Below are 22,866 nucleotides of genomic sequence, written 5' to 3'. Positions count from 1 at the left end.
AGGAAGGGAGGGAGGGTTGGTTGAGGTGGGAGGACGGGAAGGGAGGGAGGGTTGGTTGAGGTGGGAGGACGGGAAGGGAGGGAGGGTTGGTTGAGGTGGGGAGGGCGGGAAGGGAGGGAGGGTTGGTTGAGGTGGGAGGACAGGAAGGGAGGGAGGGTTGGTTGAGGTGGTGGGGAGGACGTGGTGGCAGGAGGCTGGGACAGCTGGTCACATCCATGCGGTCAGGAGGGCTTCAACTCAGTTCACTCTTTTTTATCCAATCCGGGACTCCTGCCCATGGAATTGTTTGACCAAATTTAGAATGGGTGTTCACACCTCATCTAAGTCAATCTAGAAACTCCCCCACAGTCACATGGTGTATTTCCAGGGTGGTTCCAAGTCCCATCAGGTCGGCATTTAAGATTAACGGTCACAGACTCCCTCTCATTTGTGATGTCATCTTGGGAACATTATCCCACCATGGAGGGTGGGTGTGGGGTACATGGACCCCAGGCCATCTCCCAAGGTGAATACTCCCGCATTTATGGCTCCTGCCTGCATCTGAAGCAGCCCCTCTGTGACAGCTCCAGCTTTACACTGTGGCTGTGGTCACAGATGGGGATGACAGGGACAGGGAAGTTACAACTGGTCACTCCCCTTGTCATGTGGGTCCTGGGTGTGAACGAAATGACCCTGAGGTAACTTAGAACCCAGAGCGCCACAGTACTGACAAGCTTCTTCACACTCAGAGGTCATGGTTTCCGTTCCCGGGCTCTTCACCTGAGAAGCAAGTCCCCAGTCTATAGGGTTAGGAAATCATGTCTAGACTTAGGGAAGCGTTAGTTTCACACTAAAGCCACCAGATGGTGCTGTAACTTTACAATATTGTTCCCTAGCAGTCAGAAGAAAGTCAGGGAGCCTCTGTGCCATTAGGGACTGCTTAGGGGGATGTCTGATCGTTCCAGATCTGCTGTGTCTTGTGACCTAGCTTGATGTTTTCTTTTTCTTTTTCTTTTTTTTTTGGTTTTTTTTGAGACAGGGTTTCTCTGTGGCTTTGGAGCCTGTCCTGGAACTAGCTCTGTAGACCAGGCTGGTCTCGAACTCACAGAGATCCACCTGCCTCTGCCTCCCGAGTGCTGGGATTAAAGGCGTGCGCCACCATCGCCCGGCCTAGCTTGATGTTTTCGTGATAAGACAAGTCTGAGAGATCATTCACCTCTCTTGAGTGGCCCCTGCTCTGATGACACTGGCATCCTGGGAAGAGTCCTTTGTCTCCTGGGCAGTCCTACTCATCGGTTGTGACTTCATCTAGGTGTCTTGGGCACTCTGATGTGTCTCAGCATCAGGCAAAGGGGCTGTTGCAGGGACTCTAGTGACCTGAAACTCCTTCCTGGAGCAGATGGACCAAGACAGAGCCGGCCTGGAGCTGCTGCAGTTCACAGATGTGGCCCTAGAGGGCGATCATAGGCTGTGTCTGCAGCTCTTTCTCTGGCTATCCCTTGCAATTATTTATGTTTTTATTTGGCTAGTTCTTTGCAGTGCTGGTGATGGGATGGAAGAGCCTTGTGCCTCCCCGGCAAGTGTCTGCCCGTCTCCACCTCTCTTCTCTGTAATTCTTTTGTCCAGTGACAGAGGCATCCCCTCAGGATTGCTTTAGCATCTACAAACCTGATTTTCGTTCCAGTCTGAACCATTCAGCTCTGCCAGAGCCTCTACTACCTCATAACGATCTCGCCCCATCGTGGGGCTCAGCAAAGGTGCTAGATGTCATCACCAATTCGTGAGGTCCCAACTTATCTTGGTCTGCTCTCTATTGCAGTGATGAACACCCTGGCCAAAAGCAACCAGGGCAAGAAAGGGTTTATTTGGCTTACTGATACATCACAGTCCGTTCTTGAGGGAAGTCAGGGCAGGAGCCATGGAGGAAGCTGCTTACTGGCTTGCTCCCCATGGCTTGCTTAGCCTGCTTTCTTACACAACCCAGGACCACCAGTGTAGGGGTGGCACTGCTCACAGTGGGACTGGGCCTTCCCACATCAATCATTAATCAAGAAAATGTTCCACAGACACAACCACAGAACAGTCTGATGGAGGCAATCCCTCAGTTGAGGTTCCCTCTTCCCATGTGGCTCTTAATTGTGTCAAGTTGACAGAGACTGCCCAGCACACGGCCCAATCAACTTAACACTCCCGTAACCGCGGTTCTATTCAGCCTTCTCATGTCGTCAAACCCTTCCTAGGCCCAATTCCCCTAGGAAAGCCAACCCTTTCCCTGTTGTCTTCCAGCGCCTGGTATTTATAGAGACCTCAACCAGCGATAGCTAAGTGTCTACCAAGGATTGGCTTCCCTTGCATTGCTTAACTTTTGTCTGGAGGGATGAGTAGCAACACTACTCAGTTCCTCTGCTTCTGCAGCACTGGGGCTGATCCGGTGCCCCTTCCCACAATGCACCCTCCTCCCGCCACCTCAAAAGCCAGACTGTGGGGAGCTCTTTAACTTAAGAGTCCTTTCTGAACCTCACAGTTCAGGGGTGGTACACTCCATAGTCCCCATGGATTCCTATAAGCCACTAGGAAGGCCCTGTCTGCATGTTGAGTCTTAGCGTCTCCCTTCCTCTGTATTAGAGGTTGGACCTGGAAGCTGTCACCCCTCCCTCTGTCTCCCTCTCCTCCTCGCTGTCTGATTCTCCCCAAGTTCTCAGGAAGAGCTATTTAGCACATACCTAATTTGTACCCCCTCCGCGCTGTGTCTATCTGTGTGTACAGAGCAGCAGCCAACACCTCCAGCTCCTTCTTCTCCCCCCACCCCCCACCTATTATGCCAGATCAGAGGCTAGTGCAGAGGACAGTGTCTATGCGTCCTTCCCCACTGTCATTCTTCCCTTAGGCAGGACAGTCTTTCTGGGCAGATGGGTTAGCTTCAGTTGCCTGTCTGCTGCTACAGACTACGCAGGCTCCCATCTCATTCATGCTGCTGTCAGGATCACAGGATACTCTCTAGTCCATTATCTGTGTTGGGAGCGGACCCCATTTATCAAGGAGCCATGTCACCCCAAGCAACATAGACGAAGGCATTCTCCCTGAACTCCTCAAGACATTTCACTCTCAGGGAGCGGTCTCAGTTTGTCTGGCTCATCACAGTGCCACCGCCCTCCCCCAACCACATCTTTGGTTTGTGTCCCTGCTCCCGAGTGAACCAACAGATCAGTGAAATGTACCCACCCAAGTCCTCCCAAGCTTAACTGGGCAACTACATCATGGAATGAGTCTCCTCCCCCAGCAGTTGTTAACTGCTTATATATTCTCAGAGTGGGGAGGGACTCGGGTGTCTGACGTGGCCTCCACTGCAGATGTGAATGGGTCTGGTATTGTGACAGTCTACCGTAGGTAGTCACAGACACTTTGGTTTCAAGACAACAGGCCTCTCCCCTCCATACTGCCCCACCTACCCTATTCAGGGATTACTTTAGTCACCAAGTCTTCTTGGGAACTTCCTCACCTGATGGAACTGGGATGACAAGGCCTTGCTACCCACTGGCTGCCTCAAGTATTCCCTGAATATTGACAGAGCTTTCTGTCCTGCCCGGTCCCGCAGCTGTTCAGTCCCAAAGAAACACACAGAGGTCTACATTGATCATAAACTGGTTGGCCTATTAGCTCAGACTTCTAATTAACTCTTTCTTACATCTTAAATTAGCCCATAATTCTTGTCTGTGTCAGCCACATGGCTTGGTACCTTTATCAGTGAGGTGTTCTCATCTTGCTTCCTCTGTGGCTGGGTAATGACTACAGACTCATTGTTTCTTCATCCCAGAATTCTGTTCTCATCACCCCACCTCTACTTCCTGCCTGGTCACCCCACCTGTACTTCCTGCCTGCCTACTGGCTACTGCCCGGCTACTGGCTAATTAGCATTTTATTAATACAAGACCACTTTCCCCCAGCGCCCGAAGACTCTTTTGAACCTCCCTCTGGACTCAACAGCTCTGTCACGGCCATAGCACTGAGGTCTATCATATTCTTGAGTTTAGCCTTGCCTCTCAGGGCGATCTTTCCTTCTCTCCCCACACTCCCGCTCTCTGCTAATGTGTCTCCCAAGACACTGTAGCAACTTCCCTGACTTGTGCTTTTCTCTGCCAGGTTTGATCATCCGGTGAGCTCTTGTGACTGGGAAGATTTAGGCTTGTGTCTCCTCAGCACCCACTACACTCTTACTCGGTTCCCCAGGATTCCTGTGAAGAGGCCCACAGCCCACTTCAGTTACGGTTTATATACTGCATTTTCATCTTCTATAGATCTAGCATAAAAAAAAAAAACCAAAACAGGTTCTTGCTATATAGCATAGGCTGGCCTTAAACGGAAATACTGCCTCAATAGGCATGCTCTGTAACACTTGGCATACAGTTGTTTTTTTTTTTTTAAGCTATTTATTTGATTATTTTCAAAGCCCAGGCTGGCCTTGAACTTGCTGTTTAGCCGAGGCTAGGCCGGTACTCTGGATCCTCTGACTTCGAACTCTGGAGTCCAAGCATCACAGGAGTCCCCTCTAAGCCCAGCTGTAGTAAGCTGCTTTTATTCTTTCACGGTCATGTTTTTGAGGGGTTGCTTCCTCTTGGGTCCCTGCAAATCGAGTAAGACCTTCCCATTGTCTCTCGTTTGCTGTGTTCACGCTATTCTCCAGGCCAGCTGCTTTGCTTGCTCACCGCTGTTTCTGTGGCTATTTTCCCCAAATGTCTTGTGAGTCTTCCTGGTTCTTTTGTGCCTGACCAAGGTGACAGCAGACTGCTTGGTTTCAGGGTGCCATGGGTTTCCTCCGTGGGTATGTGGTCCTTGGCCCCTGGAGGTCATAGATGCCTCATTGTGTGGGGAGCTGGCTACCTTCTCTACAGGTTGTGTTCTGGGCAAAGATGGAAGCAGAGGATCTTGAGGGACCAAGGCTCCACTCCTCAAAACACACACGTACGAAACAGCAGCTAGGATATTCTAACCTCTTGTTGATGCCTCACTAGGCTTTCCATTGTTGCTAAGATTGTACAGCTTCTCAGATCTTTGTTGCTATTTTGTTTTTTGAGACAGGGTCTAATCTGGAGCCTAAGCTGGCTTGGGTCTTACTATGTGGCCTAGGCTGGCCTCAAACCCATGGCACTTTCCTGCCTCATGCTAGGATGACAGGAGTCAGACTTCTTACTACAAGGAAACAATTTTTTTTGCTATTATTCATCTCAGATCTTTCTAGATTCTTGTTCTGTTTTTACCAACTGCTTTCTAGACCTACAATACCACCTCTATTCTGAGACTTATTGTCATTCCAGTCTTCTTGTGTTTCTTAATCTCCCAGGTCTTTTCCCCCCTAGAAGACATCCTAGAATAACTCTCTGAGAATTAGTGGAGAGTAAACCACTTGAGTCCTTGCATGTATTAAGTGCCTTTATTTTGCAACCATAATTGAAAGATAATTTAGTTGCATATAAAATTCCTAGTTTAGAACAAACTTCCCGGTCTGGGAACATAGCTCAGTGGTGGAGCACGTGCTAAGCATGTGTGAAGCCCGGGGTCCCCCACCACGGGGGCTCATGTTCATATGTGTACATTGGTACATACGCATATGTGTGCATGTGGAAGCCAGGTGTTGATATTGGGTGTCTTCCTCAATCATTCTCCACATCGTTATCTCCTTTTTTTCCTCTCTCTTGAGGTGGGCGTCTCTGAATCCAGAGTTCACTGACTTGGCTAGGCCGAATGGCTAGTGAGTACCAGGAATCATCTGTCTCTGCCTCCCCAGCTGTGGAATTACAGATATGCATCATCAAACTTGGCCTTTAAAAAGATTTCATTTTATAAGTGTGTGTGTGCTTGAGTATATGCGTGTACCACATATGAAGGTTCCAGAGAAGACAGAAGAAGGCATTATGTCTTCTGGAACTTGACTTCCAGGCAGTTGTAAATCCCCTGATATGGAAGCTGGAAACTAAACTGCCATACTCTGGAATAGCAGCCAGTGCTTTTAACTTCTAGGCCATCTCTCCAGCCCCACATCTATCTTTTTATGTGGATGCTGTAAAGTCAAACACAGGTCCTTGTGGTTGAATGGCAAGCCTCTGTCTCTGCTTCCTGATCCACAAAGAAATAAACAAACTGCTGCTTCCAGCTCCCGTTACTATGGAGACCCTTGTAAACACAGACTGCTTGTTTTCCCGGCTGCCCAGGCCTGAATAATCACACAGAAACTATATTAATTACAACACTGCTTGGCCAATGACTCAGGCATATTTCTAGCTAGCTCTTACATCTTGAATTAACCCATTTCTATTAATCTGTGTATTGCCACGAGGCTGTGTCCTACCAGTAAGTCTCCTTCTCCTTTGGCAGCTACATGGCATCTCCTTGACTCCGACTGCTCTCTCTATGTATATCTCTTCTAGCCTGGCTTTACTCTGCTAAGCCACTGGCCAAAACAGCTGTATTCATTAACCAATTTGAGCAGCACATATACAGAAGGACCTCCCACATCAGACCCTCATGGCCATGGCCCCCTTGCCTTGATGATCTGAACCCTTCAAATTATGAGTCAAAACAAATTCTCCTTTAAGTTTCTTCTGGTCAAGTTTTTGATCACAGCAACGAGAAAAGTGACTAATACAGTATCATGGCCTGTTTCCATCAGTCTTGTCTTGTTTTGTTTGGGAGATTTTATTTATTTTTATTTTATACATATGTGTGCTTTGCCTGCACATATGTCTGTGTACCATGTGTATGCAATACCCTTGAAGGGTAGAAGAGGATGTTGGATGGATCCTCTGGAACTGGAATTATAGGTGTTTGTAAGCTGCTATGTGGGTCTTGGAATTGAACCAGTGCTCTTAACACCAATTTACCTCTCTAGCCCCTAAGTTTGTATGATATTTTTATTACCATAAGGGAAAATGTGAACATCCAGCTCCCTGTGTCCTTGTGGGCTGGCTTCATCCTCCTCCCCAGCTTACTTCCCATTCTTCTTCAGTGCACCAATCATCTGGCATCCCTGTATCCTTCCATCCCCATGGAAACACCACTCTTCCTTTTATTCCTCAGTCCCACTTGGAGTCACTATTTGTATAAGGGTCACCCCTCCTGTGACTGATGAAGCCTGTGAGTTAGCTCTCCATCTTTCCTTAGACTACGTCTTCCCAGACCTGACTGAGAAGGTGGCTTCCATGGAAGATCCAGGTCAGGCTCAAGACCTGCCAAACTTCCCCTCCATCCTGCCCAAGACGGATCCTGCTGAGCCTCCCTGGAATATGCCACTGGAGGAGGAGGAGGAAGAGGAAGAGGAGGAAGAAGAGGAAGAGGAAAAGGAAGAAGAAGAGAGGGAGAAGGCAGAAGCAGAGGAAGAGGAAGAGCTGCTCCCTGTGAGCGGGCCCCCAGAAGAAACCACCATGCAGGCCCATGACTCTTCACCTAGCGTCAGCAGCACCAGCAGCCAGGGTCCTGGGGCCACCAGACACAGGCAGGAGGATTCTGGGGACCAGGCCACATCAGGCATGGTGGTGGAGAGCAGTGTGAAGCCCACCTTGTCAGTGCCCTCAGTTACCCCAAGTACAGTGACCCTGGGGGATCAGAACTATAGCCAGGAGTTTGGGGGCACCGAGTGGCCCGCTGGAGGGCTGGGGGTACAGTCTGAGGTCACCCAGGCAGCTGGTGAGGAGACCACCCTGGGAGCAGCTGACTTAGATGGCCAGCAGGGGGCACTGCCATCCTCCACATTCCCACAAACAGTGGCTCCAAGTGGGAGTGAGGTCCCCGGTGAGAGTCACCTTTACCCCAGAACCCCAGACTCTTTCCCACCTGGACCGCAAGATAGAGAGTCAACCCCTTCCTCTGCTACCTGGGGACAAGAAGGCCTCAGTGAGCAGCCCCTGGAGGGTCAGGCAGCGGAAGCTCACTCACTAACACCGTGGGACTCTACTCAGGTAAGACAGAGGTGCAAGCTGCCCTCCGTGTAAGAATGCCTGCTGTCCTCCGGGTCCTGAGGCTGTCAGCAGCAGTGTGGTGTGGTGGGGGCTGACCAGACCTTCCCCACCTTCATGGTCAGCACTCATGCAACCAAGTCATCCTTCGTACACACAGGCTGCAGGAGGGAAAGGAGTCTTCAGTCCCCAGAAGTGCCAGGGCAAAAGGGCATCACCAACAGTGAAGCCTCTGGACGGGCCAACCTTTCATTTATGACACCTGTTTAGTCTTAGGCCCGTGGGGTGGGGTCCCTGGCATGGCAGTTCAGGAGGACATGGTTGTCTTCAGACCTCAGGCCTGCACCTCCTCCTGCCGTCCAGGGGCCTCTCCTAAGGCCTCTGTGCCCTGCTTTCTGTCTCCTGCACAGGTGATCTGCAAGGATTGGAGCAACTTGGCTGGGAAGAGCTACATCATCCTGAACATGACAGAGAACATAGACTGTGTGAGTGCTGAGCTGGCCAGAAGAAGGGGAAAGGGGCAGAGAGAGGTGCCACAGCAGGGCTCTTGTGGTGAGGCCGGCTCAGTCCAGAACTGAGCCAGTACCTGCCATTTACTGAAAACCAAAAAGAGGTCTTTCCTACTTACAAATTCTTGGTTTTTTTTCCTCCTTGATTCTTGTAGTTTTGAGTTTTGTTTTTTCTTTCTAGCCCAGGTTACCTCAGACATACTGTGTAGCCCAGGGTGAGTTTGAACCCCTGGTCCTCCTGCCTCCACCTCCCCAGTGTTGGGATTGCAGGACTTGGTTTTATTCAATGTTAGGGACCAGACTCAGGGTCACATTTTACTACTTGAGCTACAGCCCTGGCTCCTCCTTCTTTTTGGTTTGAAGGGTCTTTGTTCCTGTGTGCTTCATGCCTTATTTCCTAATGAGATCGAGACTTATTGTTTTCATCCAGAGGATCTTGCTGTGTTGGTCAGGAAAACTTGGAATTTCTGGGTTCAATCACACCTCCTACACCCACCTTCCAAGTGCTGGGGCTACAGTCAAGCACTGTTGTTGCCCAACAATATCTTTTTCAGAGTTGTTTTCATGTGGGGTGTAGTGACAGAGGCCTGCAATACCAGCAGTGTGGTAGCTGACAGAGGAATCAGAGGTTCAAAGCCAGGCTGAGCTACACAGTGAGACACTGTCTCTCACAAAGGATGTTTACCCCCTTCCTAATTGCTTCTGAAATTTGTTCTTAAGCTTTCTCATAAGCAGCATCTGTTGGTGTTTGTTCATAGCTCTCTAGGGAGGCATCAACAGGCTGATCAGAAAGTTTTTTTGGTGTGTGTGAAAGAGACAGACAGAGACAAAGACAGAAATGCTCTCAAAGCCTTGCACAGCTCATGCACTAGGCCATCAGTCACGGGGCCAGTCATGCTTGGGCCCCTGATGGGATGTAGAACCTCCACGTGAGCAAGATGGTGTCCTGTCTTACTCTCTTGGGGTGATAAAACATTCAGACGAAAAGCAACTGGGGGAAGAAAGGGCATTTGGCTTACACTTTCAGGTCACAGTCTGTCCTTGGGGGAAGTCAGGGCATGATCTAAAACAGGAACTCAAAGCGGAGCCCATGAAGGAGAGCACTGCCTGCTGTGCCCCCACCCCCTCCCCGGCCAGGCTCATACTTAGCTAGCTTTTTATACAGCCTGGGACCACCTGCCCAGGAAAAGGTGCAGCCCACAGTGGCTGGGCCCTCCTGCATCAGTTAATAAGATAATCCTTCACAGACATGCCTACAGACCAACCTGATCTAGGCATTTCCTCAACTGAGATTCCTCCTCTCATACCCCAGGCTGTGTCTGACTGACAATGCTACCAGGACTGTGGCTCCTAGATGGTGGCCTGGCAGGGCTGCTTCACTTGGGAGTATCTAAACTCAGTGGCATTAGGTCCTTCCTCCAGGGGTGACTAGATTGTACAACTAGAAGTATGAAGAGCTGTTGTCAGTGTTCTAGGAGCCAAGCAGGGCAGAGGTTGGGCGTCTCCATATTACATGAACACCAGTGCTCATTAACTCTGGGGTGCAGGACGGCTAACTTCCCACACAGCTGGGCTAGACATCCTCATGGCCAGAGGCACTGTGTTGTACTCGCTTGAAAACATGAACTCCCAGGGCTAATGTGTAGCTCTGTGATGCTGCCAGCACACTCAAGACCCTGGGTTATTCCCAGCGTGGGGCTGTGGGGGGGGGGGTCTTGAAAACAAAACAGAAAAGATGTACCTCTCCAGGCAGAGAGACAGTTTGCTCTTGGTGCATCCATCTCTAAGCACCATGTGTAGATTTCAGATCTCTCTCATCCAGTAATCCATTATTTCCTTTTTGACCTGTGTTTGAAGGGACAGTGTGTGTGTGTGTGTGTGTGTGTGTGTGTGTGTGTGTGTGTGTGTGTGTGTGTGTGAAAAGTGGTGGGCCACACTTAGCCCCTTGTCTTCAGGAAAAGATGGGGAGGAACGTGCCTGCTGCCCCTCGGAAACACTTTTACAAGATGATGCAGCTATGGTTTTCAAATTTTGCATGTGAGATCTGAGAGTGGTACAGACTATCCAGTTTCTCCTGGTTTTACCCAAGACAGAGGAGGCAGGAAGGGAGCCGGCAGAGATCGGCAGGCACAGGCACAAAATGGTAAAACAGTAAATGCCAAGCTGATCTTGAAGTTCTAGAAGCCAAGAGAATCTTTGCTGTAGAGATGAAGGATCCAATCGTTTGCTTGGCACAAGAAATACTTGGAAAAGAGACGTTTGGGTCGTCAGGGGGACCAAAGAGTTCTGGCCTTTGCTTTTGTGCAGAGGGCTGGATTACCAGCAGGGCTGACCCAGGAGGACAGCTACTGTCCCTGAATCTGTGATTGAGTGACTCCAGGATGATAAGTAGCCCACATCTCAGATGGAGAAACTGAAGTTCAGGATGTTACTGAAGGTCAGAGCTAAGAAACCAGTGTTTGTACCCTGGTGCATCTAGTTCCAAAGCCAGGGCTTTCCCTTCCTTAGCTAACTCTGAGTCTGGCAGATTTTGCTACCCTGTAAGAGGTAGCACACGTGTACAGGGCAACTGAGGGCGTCCAAGCCTGTGAAGCCTGTCCTGCCTCCCCACATCAGTGAAGACACTGACCCCTTGGCCCTGAGCTTGCCTCATTGTGTGGGACAGAACTGCTGGCCAGGAAGCTAGAGTGTCTAGACCTCAGCTGCACCAGGCATTCACTGTGGTAGCAAGGAACAAGCCCAGCATGAAAGTCAGCCTGGTGGATTTCAGGTTGGCATGACAACCAGGGGACAGGTCCTTATCCTAGGCAGGAACCCAAAGGTAGCAGTTCATCTCTGCTTCAGGTGTCACAAGAAAGGCATTGGGCCCACACTCGGGGTGGCCTGTTGAGATGTCTTCTGACAGCCCAGCTCCCTAAGCACCCTGGAGAGCTGAGCATCTGGGAGAGGGGTCTGGCTGGGACTCTTGGAAGAAATGGGGTCGAGGTTTTTCATATAAAAGAGGAGGAGCTGCTGAAGAGGCTCCGAGGACCAAAGGAGGGTCTCTTCACAAACAGTGGATTTGAGCTTCATGGCAGCAGCCTGGCCTCCAGTGCTCCTGCACTAAGTTCCTGTGGAGGGCTGGGCTCGTTTTCATGTTACATTCAGTAATTATGTTTGACATTATCATCTAAACAGTGAGGTAGAATCTGAGGGGAAGGAAACCATTTTGCCTCTCCTCGTCTCACCCCACCCCTTGGCCTGTTTCCAGGTACTCTTAGCCAGTTCTATGGTTTTTTAAGTCCCTGTGGTAAAGGGACTCCCATCACTCTCTCAAGGCTCAGTGCTGGCCACGTGGTGAGATGACCAGCAAAGAAGCCCCACCCACCGTTCTCAGCCTTCATGTTCTTTGGTGGCTATGGGGATTTAGTGTCGTGTCTTTCCTTGAACTTGCCATGGGTATCATGTACATATTCCAGACCTCTGGAAGCACCGCAAACCCCAGTTTGTCATTGTCAGAGGACAGATCCATGCCCCTCCCTGACTTGAGTGGCTCTGGGGCAGGCACACACCTTTACCATGTACCTGCAGATGGAAGTGAACTAACAAGCTGTAATCTATCTGCCTATCCCCTGCTCTCAGGCGGTCCCAGAGCCGATCAGGCTAGCCAGAGGGCCATCTGGGCCTTTGGGAGATGGGTTGAGGGCAGATGAGGACAGACCATCACCATTTCCTTGAGTTTCGTTCCTTTGAACCCCTAGGAAGTGTTTCGGCGGCACCGCGGACAACAGCTTCTAGCCCTGATGGAGGAGGTCCTGCCACGCCATCGCAGTGGGCACCGTGGGGACTGGCGCATTTCTCTGAGCAAACCCAGTGAGAAAGAGCAGCACCTGCTGATGACACTTGTGGGCGAGCAGGGTGAGCAGGAGATGGGAGAGGTGTCCCACCACAGGCTCAGACTGGGCTCAGGAAGGAACGGACTCTGGGTGGAGCAGTGCTGGGTTCTGGTGATGAGGAGACAGGTATAGACATCACACACTATGAGGGCAGGACCCCTGAGCTACAGACACTTCTAGCATCACCCCTGTCACATGGTGTTCCATGGGAAGCAGGTCAAGCAGGGAACATACATGGGTGTGATTAGAACCAGAAGTGTAGCAGAGGTGGCTCAGGCAGGCTGCCCTAGGAGGGGTTTGGGTGCTGTGGTGATGATGGCATTTCTTCTCCAGGGGTGGTACCCACTCAAGAAGTCCTTTCCATGCTCAGTGGCATCCGCAGGAGTCTGGAGGAGGTAAGCATACAGGGACTTGCCTTGGAGGCCACTGCAGCATCCTTTCCCACCCCTGACTCTCAAAAGTGCTGAAAGAATTCACAGCCTGCTCCAGGACAGGGGTGTGCCCTGGCCACCCCAGATATGAAGAGCATGTGCAGGCAACCAACTGAGCAAAAGGACTGTACACCCCAGGCCATGGTGGGAGAGTGGCCAGGGCAGAGGGGATTAAGCAGGACAGTGTCTGAAGTATCACACAGAACCTAATGGAGGGGGAACAAGATAGGCCCTGTCCCTACCAGTGCCCCTCCAGGGGAACCGGAGGGGCTGGGCAATGTCTGGAACTGGGAAACATCCCTCCATTGTTAGATGTGGCCCTGATCAGTTGTTTTTCTGGCCCCTGCTGGGATACAGAACATATGGAGGTCCAGATATCCAAATACTCCTGATCCTCACCCCGGCTTCTGCTTTCTCTCCCTGACCCATGACCTGTTCAGTCTTCCCTTCGGAGGGTCTCTGCCGTGTTTGACGATACTCAGGATGTCATAATGCAAAGGTGCTCTGTGTTTCTGGGCTATATACAATGCCGACAAGGTCCAGACTACATTGGATTCTCCCTTGGTCCCTTCCTCCACTCCGTGTGGGTTTTAAGGATTAAATGAGGAAAGCTGGAGCCCAGAGAGGTCAGGTGCCTTGCCTGAGATCATCCAGGTCGCAAGGACCAAGCCTACCTGATAGAAAGTTTCTGCACTGCCTGGATGACTCTCAAAGCTCCCGTCAGCCTTGAAAATCTGAGCTCCTGAATACAGGTGGCCAACGGCTCTCACACAGGGAAGAGCCAAAGCCCAGCCTCTGCCCCAGGGCTCTCAGATAACCCTCCCCTTCCTTGGGTCCCTTCTTTTGCCTGAAGCTGGTCCGCAGGGAGCTTTGCCCCTGGGCCAGAAGCCCAGCCAGAGCAGTCTGCAGCAGGCAGCGTGTGCCACCTGTGATCTTACCACTAAAGTAGGTGGGCATCTCCACATGGCCCCCGATGATGCCAGGCTGCCTGCCTGACACCACCTACCCCTAAGGTGGAAGTTATGCTTCAGGGCACCGACTTGGAGGGGTGGACTTATGTCTCCCAGATGTCTTTCTGCTTTGTGTATTTGATGGGGACAGGTGTGGGGCCCCATCTATTCGGGCCATGATTGTCATTGCTGGGCAGGGCAGAAATCAGTGAGGGTGTGAAGGAGTTGGGATGTGGCCACTGGGAGAGGCTATTCTTAGATGAAGCAATAGAGGCAGAATAGTATGGCCCAGAGCACAGGTCCAGGCCCAGGCCTGTTGGGGACACTCCGACTTCACCAGTGTTCGTAGCTCTGAGGGCTTGTGCTGAGGTCCTATTCCACACCCCCAGATTGGCATCCAGAACTACTCCACCACCACCAGCTGCCAGGCTCGGGCTACCCAGGTGCGCAGTGACTACGGGACACTCTTTGTGGTGCTGGTGATTATTGGTGTCATCTGCTTCATCATCATTGTGCTTGGACTACTCTACAACTGCTGGCAGCGTCGGCTGCCCAAGCTGAAACACGTGGTGAGTAGGCTAGGGAGGGCTTGGGAAGGGTGGAGTGCTGTCAGGATCAGCCAATGCCACTCGGCAGCCTTACCTGGTGACCTGTACCAACTCAGCTGTGCTCACTGCCAGGCTGGGACCTGCACCTACCTCTCTCCGAGGCTGGAACTGTGAGGGGGTGCCAGTCTCACCGGGGTCCCCTCCTCTTCTCCAGCTCCTCCTATCCCTAGTGCCCCTCGCTTCAGGGCTTAAGAGCAGCTGCACATTTTGAGTCTCCTGTAAACTGCTCTAGAGAAAAGGGACAGGCCCTGGTCATCCCTCCCAGCTCACTTGCCCTGAGTTTCGGGGAGTCTCATATCTATAAAGGGCTGTTGGGAGGAATCAGGTGACTCCAGAGAGGTCACAGGGTTTACAGTGAGAATTAAAGCTAGAGCTGCAGGAACCTGTCTACTGGGCCCCAGAGTGCACCCTGGGGACGTGGCGTGGGCAGCCACCGGGTGTGCCCAGCTCCCTCTCCTGCTGCCGCAGTCACACGGCGAGGAGCTGCGCTTTGTGGAGAACGGCTGCCACGACAATCCCACGCTGGACGTGGCCAGCGACAGCCAGTCGGAGATGCAGGAGAAGCAGCCCAGCCTGAACGGCGGTGGGGCCATCAATGGCCCCAGCAGCTGGAGCGCGCTCATGGGCAGCAAGCGCGACCCTGAGGACTCGGACATGTTCGAGGAGGACACGCACCTGTGAGCGCTGGGCCACGTGCAACTGCGCGGGACTGCCCGACGCGGCGGCCCCGTGCCCCTCCCGACCCTCCACGTAGGGCCTCTCCGCTTCCCCACCGCAGCAGGAGACCGCGGCGCAGTTCCCACCCCGTTCCGCCCGGCCCCGAGGGCTGCCAGCTCCCCGCGCCCGGACTCTATTAAAGCCGCCAAGACGCGCGGGCCGCTCCGCCTCCACGCGTGTTTCTTGTTTCCCAAGGGCGACGCTCTGGGGGTGGGGCGGGGGCGGGGAAGAGCAGGCGGGGCAGGGAGGTCACGCGGGCTGGTGGGCGGGGCCAATAAGGGATGGAAGGCAATTCTGTGGGGTTTGTGGGCGTGGCTAGGCTCTTGTGGGTGGAGTCTAGGGTGTGTATCGTCCTCTGGGTGAAACCCAGGCGGGGTAGGCTGAGCCCGGAGCTAGGAGGGAAAGGTCCTAGTGGGCGAGGCCCCGGGCTGTGGGCGGGGCCTAAGCCGCACACGGACGAGTTTAGGGATCAGCCTGCCAGGCCTGGGGGCGGTACTGTCCTCAGGGCTCAATCAGGGCAAGGCGGGCGGGGTCTGGAGCGGACTGCCCTTCGGGTGAGGCTCTTCAAGGGAAGCGGGGCCTTGGTAGTGAGCTATTCTCTGGCGAATGGGCGGAACCTGGGGGGGTTGAATTGTCCTCTAGACGTGTATGTGGGGTTCAGGCTAGAGGGCCCCTAGAGGCTAAGTGGGCGTGGTCAAGGTTGATGGGTGGGACTTTGATGAGTGGTCTTCGTGACGTGAGGCGGGGGATCAGCGGTCCTCCGGACGCCAGGCGCCGCTGCAGAGCCGCTGTCGGGCTTTGCGAAGTGAAGCCGCGAGGGGCGGGGCCGTGAGTGTTTACATCCGGCCAGGCACAGAGGTCTCCAGACATCGTTCGGCCGGGGGTCCAGCCTCCCTAGCCATGGACACCAACGACCTGTTTGCCAGCTGCAGGAAGGGTGACGTGGGCCGTGTGCGGTGAGGAGCTGCAGTGCAGGAGGCGGGCGGGTGTCTTCAGGGTGCGTCGGGCATGGGTGTGCGGGGCTGGCGCCGTGGGGCTTCCGAAGCTGACCGAGCCGGAGAGATCGTTCTCTAGGTCCCTTACCTAACTCGGCGCTGGGAAAGGACTCCCCTCCACGGAGGTATCAAGCGTTGCAGATACTCCTGATGCCGCCAGTACGAGCCTGGCACCGAGATCCTAGTCTCCTTGGGCAGGCAGGGAGGAGAACGGATACTGGCCCTCACTCTCTTTTGATGGACTCCTTTCTTCCATGGCCCTTCTTTCCAAATCCCCTTGCCCTCACCAGAGCAGGCCAGGCTGCAGCTCTGTCCCAAAGCCTCCTGAGGCCTGTCTGTAACACCAGGTGTCACCTCCGAGCTAATGACCCTTCCCTCAATGTAACTGCAACTCTGAGAGCCCAGGCCCTGTCTTGATATCCTCTCTGGGCTGCCGCGTCCCTGTGATGGCTTCCTAGTTCATGGCCTCTTCTCCTCAGCATCTTAACATTGTTCTTTCCACTTCTTCCCTAGATCTGCCCCTGTCTCCTGCTCTCCACTCCCAGAGTGCCTGCACCAGCTTTTCTCTGGCTTCTCTGCCTTCACCTCCCCAGCTGAAGTAGGGGCCCCATCACCTTCTCTCCCCCAAATATTACAAGACCAAATTCTCAGCCTTCTAAACCTGGGGCCGTCACCCAGCTCGCAGTTGCCGATCCTTGTAGGCCTGTGCACTCCCAGCCCTCGCCCTTTCTAGAGGGGTCTCTAGCCCGGAGAGATGTGGCTTCCTTCCCTCTTCCTGGTCTTCTCTCCCAGATCAGACGCAGTTCTGACCCAGGCTCTGAACTTCCTGCCCAGGTACTTGCTGGAGCAACGAGACGTGGAGGTGAACGTACGGGACAAGTGGGACAGCACCCCTTTGTGAGTGTAAGCTGTGGGGTGTCTGGGTGGGTAGGGTGGGGCTACGGTGCTGACAACTGCTGCCTTTTCCTAGGTACTATGCCTGCCTCTGTGGGCATGAGGAGCTGGTGCGCTACCTGTTGGCTAACGGTGAGAGAGGGCCAGGGTCTGACTGGATGTAAGCTCTGAGACCTCGCTACACATGTGCATGTACCCTTGATTTCTTGTTAACACCCCAAAGTCAACAAACAGTACTTTCTAACCCTCTGTCCACTTCCCCATGTCACCCTTGACACCCAGACCAGTTCCGGTGGGGTGTCTGGACCATATCACCGTTGATCTGCTAAACTGATCTCTTGGCCCCCATATTTCAGGCGGAGGATCTTTTCCACAGCAGAGGTGAAGGGAGTTTGGGAGTGTTTTGGGGGGAAAGCAATCGGGCATGGTTGCTCACACTTGTGATCCAATCACTGGGAGAGAGAGTTGAGGTAGGGGGATTATCTCAAGTTCAAAGTTAGCCAAGGCTACCTTTTGAGACCTTGTTTCAAATAACAGAACAAAAAGGCTAAAATCAGACTTGCCTGTGAAAACTCCACAGGACTCACTCCTTAGGCTCCACCTGCTGGCTGCCAATCAACACCTGGTCCCTTAGTGCCCCACTAGCCGAAGCCATCTCCTACCTCAAGTCTTTTCAATTGCAGTACCTCCTGCTTAGACTGGAGTCCCTACCTAGATCTGTGCACCTCTCGCTTCATTCAAGGCCCTGTACTTAACCACTGCACTGGCCTTGACAGCCCCACCGTGTAGCAGCCACTATCATTGTCACTATGGTCCTGTTTTGTAATAATTGCGGCTGTCTCATACTAAAATGCTCATGTGCCCCACGAGTGTAGGTTCAGATGGGGCAGAGATCTGCCAGTCAGGATGGCTGTACACCAGCCCAGCCGTCCAGTCTGCACTTAGGCTGCATACCGTCTGATGTGTTTGCGTGAATATGCCTACGTTTAAGCGCGCAGATTGTGTGTTCTTTGCCTTCACTGACTGGTGAGCACTGCTTCGTAGGAGCCCGCTGTGAGGCCAACACTTTCGATGGAGAACGCTGTCTCTATGGGGCGCTGAGCGACCCCATTCGCCGTGCGCTGCGTGACTACAAACAAGTCACCGCATCCTGCAGGAGGCGGGATTACTACGACGATTTCCTGCAGCGGTGAGCTGGGGGTGGAGCGTGGAGCGCTGGTGGGGGTTACTGCGCACTCTCAGTGGGTTCAGGTGGGCGGGGTGTGCTGAGTGGTCTTGATGCACCTGCTTTTGCCTAAGTGATGCATCCTTTCCCGGCTTTCCCCAGGCTTCTGGAACAGGGCATCCACAGTGATGTGGTCTTCGTGGTACACGGAAAGCCGTTCCGGGCACACCGTTGTGTCCTCGGTGCTCGCAGCACCTACTTCGCCAACATGCTGGACACCAAATGGAAGGGCAAGAGCGTTGTGGTTCTCAGGCACCCGCTGGTGCGTCTGTCTGCCTGTGCTGACCTCTGGGCGAGCAGTCAGCTCGTGCTGGGTGGTACCCTCTGACCTCTCATTTTTGCTTTGCCCACAGATCAACCCGGTGGCCTTTGGGGCTCTGCTGCAGTACCTGTACACAGGTGACTGACCCCCTGGGCTGGGACAGCAGCACACCCAGGGTGGCCTGGAGCTGACGTGGCCCTTCTAGGTCACTCACTTTTGAGGATGAGGGGGTGTGTCCAGCATGCAAGCATCCTGACCCAAGACTCGGTGCACTGATTGCTTGCTTAGAAAGAAAACATCCCATCCACAAACTGAGCAGGCCTCAGGGCCTTCTGGAAGAGAAAACCAGGGCATTGAGTAGAAATCGCTCTTGGGTCCTGACCCAGTCCCCTGTACCCCCAGGCCGCCTCGACGTCGGTGTGGAGCATGTTAGTGATTGTGAACGCCTGGCCAAGCAGTGCCAGCTGTGGGACCTGCTTGAAGACCTGGAGGCTAAATGCGAGAAGGTGTCTGAATTCGGTGTGTACAGGGTCTCAGTCCAAGGCCTTGGGTTACAGCCAGTAGCACTGGTCAAGCTCTCTAAATCCCTGCTGTCCTCTCCCCTAGTGGCTTCCAAGCCTGGCACGTGTGTGAAGGTGCTGACTATTGAGCCCCCTCCAGCAGATCCCCGGTTGCGGGAGGATCTGGCACTGCTGGCTGACTGTGCCCTGCCACCTGAGCTGCGGGTACTGAAGGGCATGCTGGCCTGGTGGGCAGGAAGGGTGTCTAGGAACGGGGCTGGGTTCCCCTCCTAGGCCAGCCTGGGAAGCCGCTTCCCTTTCATGAATAGCTTTCCTCTGATGGGTACTTTTCCTCTACCAGGGTGACCTAGGGGAGCTGCCCTTCCCCTGTCCTGACGGCTTCAGCAGCTGCCCTGATATCTGCTTCCGAGTGGCCGACTCCAGCTTCCTCTGCCACAAGGTGCCTGTCCCCTCCTGTCCCCTCCTGGGCTAGCACCTGGGGGCGGATCCCAGCACTGGTTCCCTCTGAACTCTCCTCCCTCAGGCTTTCTTCTGTGGCCGCAGTGACTACTTCCGGGCCCTGCTGGATGACCACTTTCGAGAGAGCGAGGAACCTGCAGCCTCTGGGGACCCCCCAGTTGTCACCCTGCACAACATCTCCCCAGAGATCTTCAGTCATGTGCTATACTACGTATATAGTGACCATACTGAGGTGTGGCACCCAGTGGGAGGGCAGCGGGGAATAGAGCCCTGGGATGTCTGCCTTAGGGTTGTTAAGGTCCTTGGGGTTCTGGGCTCTTGGGTTATTCCTGTCCTTAGCTGGCCTAGAGTTCCTGACTCAGGCCTATGGGTGGCAGGAGGCAGTGCCAAGGTTCCCTGTGTTGGTGCATGTGTGTGCACAGCGCTGTAGCTGGGCAGTGTGCAGGAGAGAACTATGTTTTCATTGGTCTGAGGGACCGGGCGTCCCACTCTCTGGCCTCTCCAGGGCATCCCTGCAGACCTTTCCTCAGAAGGTAATGTTTGGGGCCTGGTGGGCCCCATGGTATCTGCAGAGCTGCTCAGCTGGGCAAGCTGTGCTCCGGGAAAGTTCTGTGTAGGAATGGTGGCCCTGACCTTCAGGCTGTAGCTTCTGTCCACTACAGCTGAGATGGAGCCACGGGAATGTGTGTATCTGTACCACTTCCTGTTGACCCCAGTCCTGGCCCTCCGACTCCCATCAGCCTCCCCTGTACTAGGCTCTACCATCAGCCTCCCTTCTGCCTCCTTCCCTCACTTCCTTTCTCATGTTTTGCTACTCACTCTGTGGTTGAGTCTGTCATCCTGAGTCACAAGCTTCCTCCTGAAGAACCTTTGTACCCCAAGAACAGTTTTTTTTTTCTTTTCTGTTTTTGTTTTTGTTTGTTTGTTTGAGACAGGGTTCCTTTGTGTAGCTTTGGAGCCTATCCTGGCACTTGCTTTGTAGACCAGGCTGGTTTCGAACTCACAGAGATCTGCCTGCCTCCACCTCCAGAGTGCTGGGATTAAAGGAATGTGCCACCACTACCTGGCTCCCAAGAACATTCTTAATAGCTCAGAGTGGGGATCGACTTCTGAACATGGTCTCACAGTGGATTAGTCTCTTGTGAGCTATGTCATCTTAGGCAGGTTATATACATGCTCAGTGCTTCAGTGTATCCCTAAGAAGATGGAAGATAAATGTGTTTCTCTGAGTCTTACACATGTGACCACAGGACCATAGTCAATTAGAAGGCCTGGTGGCAGCCTGAAGTGTAGTGGCATTGTCCTTTTCCCCCTCTGCTCAGTCCCTGGGCCACCCAAGGTCAGGCTGAAGCTGAAGCTGGACCCTTGGTCTTTCCCAACCAAGACCTTAGCTGTCCCCTGCTCAAATCCGTGTGGTCTCACAGTGGAAGGAGCCATGCCCGTGCTTGTGAACTGGAGATAGACATCTCCAGCTCACTTTAGTTTTTCAAGGTTGTCATGAATCTCTCTACTTCACGGATGAGGAAACAGGCATGAGGTGAAGGGACTTGCCTGGAATTTCACAGCTGGAGGTGGGCTACTCAAGTCTGTGACTGAGCCCACACGGCTTTTCCTAGAAGGCCTCCAACCCTAAGCACTAGTCTGCCTTAGGCACAGGACCGCCTCCGCCCAGACTCTTCTGCCCATTGTACCCTCAGGGACCTGGGCCAGCCTCCAGAGTTGTGTTACTTCTGTCCCCACTGGGGCCTCCACCCTGAACCCTGGGAGCCCTTGGTGATCACTGGTGTCCCTGTGACCCTTCTTGTTCCACAGCTTCCCCCTGAGTTGGCCTATGATGTGCTGAGTGTGGCCGACATGTACCTTCTACCTGGTCTGAAGCGACTCTGTGGTCGCAGCCTGGCTCAGATGCTGGAGGAGGACAGTGTGGTGGGTGTCTGGCGCATAGCCAAGCTGTTTCGCCTGGCCCGACTGGAGGACCAGTGTACTGAGTACATGGCCAAGGTCATCGAGAAGGTGGGCAGGGGTGCAGAGAGGGGAGGCTGTGAGGGCAGGAGACAGCCTGCGCTGAGCCTGTTCTTCCGCAGCTGGTAGAGCGAGAGGACTTCGTGGAGGCCGTACGGGAAGAGGCAGCAGCTGTGGCCGCCCGGCAGGAGACAGACTCCATTCCACTGGTTGATGACATCCGCTTCCATGTGGCTAGCACAGTCCAGACCTACAGTGCCATTGAGGAGGCACAGCAGCGACTGCGGGCACTTGAAGACCTGCTGGTGTCCATTGGCTTAGACTGCTGAACCCTTGCCTGCAGCTAGGGCTCCAATGGTGACAAGCATGTGCAGTGTGTGCATGCAGAAACTGTTGCTCTTGCACGCTTGGTGGCATTACAGTGGACAGAGGGGACTCATTGGGCTCCTGGGGACCTCACAAGTTCTTGGGATGAGCCGCCTCCCCTAGTGCACAAATAAGCCCCGAGACTTGGGGCTGTCACCACTCAGGGAAAGCTGGGGTGTGGTAGGCTTTGAACTTAGTCCCCATATCCCCCAGCAACCCACCTACTCCTTCCTGGCACTTGCCCAGCCCTGACTTGCTTCAGCTACTTCCATGTACAGGGTTGGACAGGAAGCCAGGAGTGTGTGTGGCAATAAAGCTTGAATTCACTGTGGAGACCCGAGCCTTTGTTGGGGTGCAGCTTGGGAGGAGAGGCTTTGGGAGGTGGAACTGGTAAGGAGGGAGAGCTGGGGACTGTGGTTGGGGGTTTGGGTATCCTCAGTGGGACACTCTGGAGGGTAGCCCCGAGGCTTGGCAAAGAGGCTCTGAGTCAGTAGGCATTTACTCCTGCCACTTAACCACAGTAGGTCTGCCTCTGTGGCCTAATTACACAGACCAAGACATTAGAGACATACGGTATTCCCTGGATGACTTTCGGTCTATGGACCATGACCCTCTGACCTGCAATGACCCTTGCTTTGACCCCAGTCCTGGATAGCCATTGACCTGTGCTTGTTACCCTGAAATGTTATAAATCTCCCTGTCTTTGTGTTTGTCATTTTCCAGAAGTTTCCAGATCCCTCCCTCCTTTCCTTCACTGACACCTTTTCATTTGTTTTGCTCTCGTATGTTGGCCATACGGAGGAAGATCTGAAGCTGCAGCTGGGACCAGTTGCCTTCAGTCAGGCTTTTCTAGGGATTGGTGCAAAGGTGCTCCAGAGCCCACCGCGAGCAGAGGGGAAGACTGTATGGGTGACGGGGTCTCGCTGGCTCTACCAGGGCCTGGGGTGCTCCAAGCTGGGGAGATGAGTTCAGTGTGTGCTTATCTGAGAAGGCTTAGGGTTACCCCTGGTCTGGGGCGAGCCTGGGTGTTTGTGAAGCATCCCAGGAGCCACCTGCTGGGAGGTGCCAGCCCAGCAGGGGTGTGGCAATGACTTGCATCTTTAAGCTTGTACTTTGAAACCACAGGGACAGGGAGGATGGGGACTCAGGGCAGTTCAGGATGTGTGG

The 22,866-nt window shown here is 53.4% G+C and overlaps 2 protein-coding genes across 5 annotated transcripts in view; both read left to right on the top strand.

Annotated features, from left to right (window-relative positions):
• Positions 1–15,186, top strand: part of Podxl2 (podocalyxin like 2) — a 26,048-nt gene extending 10,862 nt beyond the window's left edge. Inside the window, exons 2-7 of the mRNA XM_013353088.2 lie at positions 7,135–7,928; positions 8,336–8,410; positions 12,175–12,331; positions 12,643–12,704; positions 14,080–14,259; positions 14,767–15,186. Of these exons, the coding sequence (XP_013208542.1) occupies positions 7,135–7,928; positions 8,336–8,410; positions 12,175–12,331; positions 12,643–12,704; positions 14,080–14,259; positions 14,767–14,979 (1,481 nt within the window). The 3' untranslated portion in view covers positions 14,980–15,186. The remainder of the gene's footprint in view (positions 1–7,134; positions 7,929–8,335; positions 8,411–12,174; positions 12,332–12,642; positions 12,705–14,079; positions 14,260–14,766) is intronic.
• A 275-nt stretch (positions 15,187–15,461) lies between these two features.
• Positions 15,462–22,030, top strand: Abtb1 (ankyrin repeat and BTB domain containing 1). 4 transcript variants are annotated; one of them, XM_026788291.1, is made up of 12 exons: positions 15,462–15,569; positions 16,845–16,907; positions 16,981–17,036; positions 17,949–18,093; positions 18,232–18,391; positions 18,483–18,528; positions 18,794–18,910; positions 18,998–19,116; positions 19,253–19,351; positions 19,436–19,603; positions 21,184–21,384; positions 21,456–22,030. In XM_026788291.1, exons 5-12 carry the CDS (start codon positions 18,338–18,340, stop codon positions 21,660–21,662), a joined length of 1,011 nt encoding a protein of 336 aa, XP_026644092.1. In that variant the 5' UTR covers positions 15,462–15,569; positions 16,845–16,907; positions 16,981–17,036; positions 17,949–18,093; positions 18,232–18,337; the 3' UTR covers positions 21,663–22,030. The 4 variants fall into 4 exon arrangements, with proteins under 4 accessions (XP_026644092.1, XP_005364910.1, XP_026644091.1 ...); XM_005364853.3 differs by lacking the exon at positions 15,462–15,569 and adding an exon at positions 15,578–15,971; XM_026788290.1 differs by lacking the exon at positions 15,462–15,569 and adding an exon at positions 15,903–15,971 and having other exon boundaries at positions 16,524–16,907.
• The last annotated feature ends 836 nt before the right edge of the window (positions 22,031–22,866 follow it).

The sequence above is a fragment of the Microtus ochrogaster genome, unplaced genomic scaffold (genome assembly GCF_000317375.1).
Source record: "Microtus ochrogaster isolate Prairie Vole_2 unplaced genomic scaffold, MicOch1.0 UNK1, whole genome shotgun sequence".
NCBI lineage: Eukaryota > Metazoa > Chordata > Mammalia > Rodentia > Cricetidae > Microtus > Microtus ochrogaster.
Note: the sequence above shows the minus strand (reverse complement) of the source record. Positions and strands in the feature narration are given on the sequence as shown.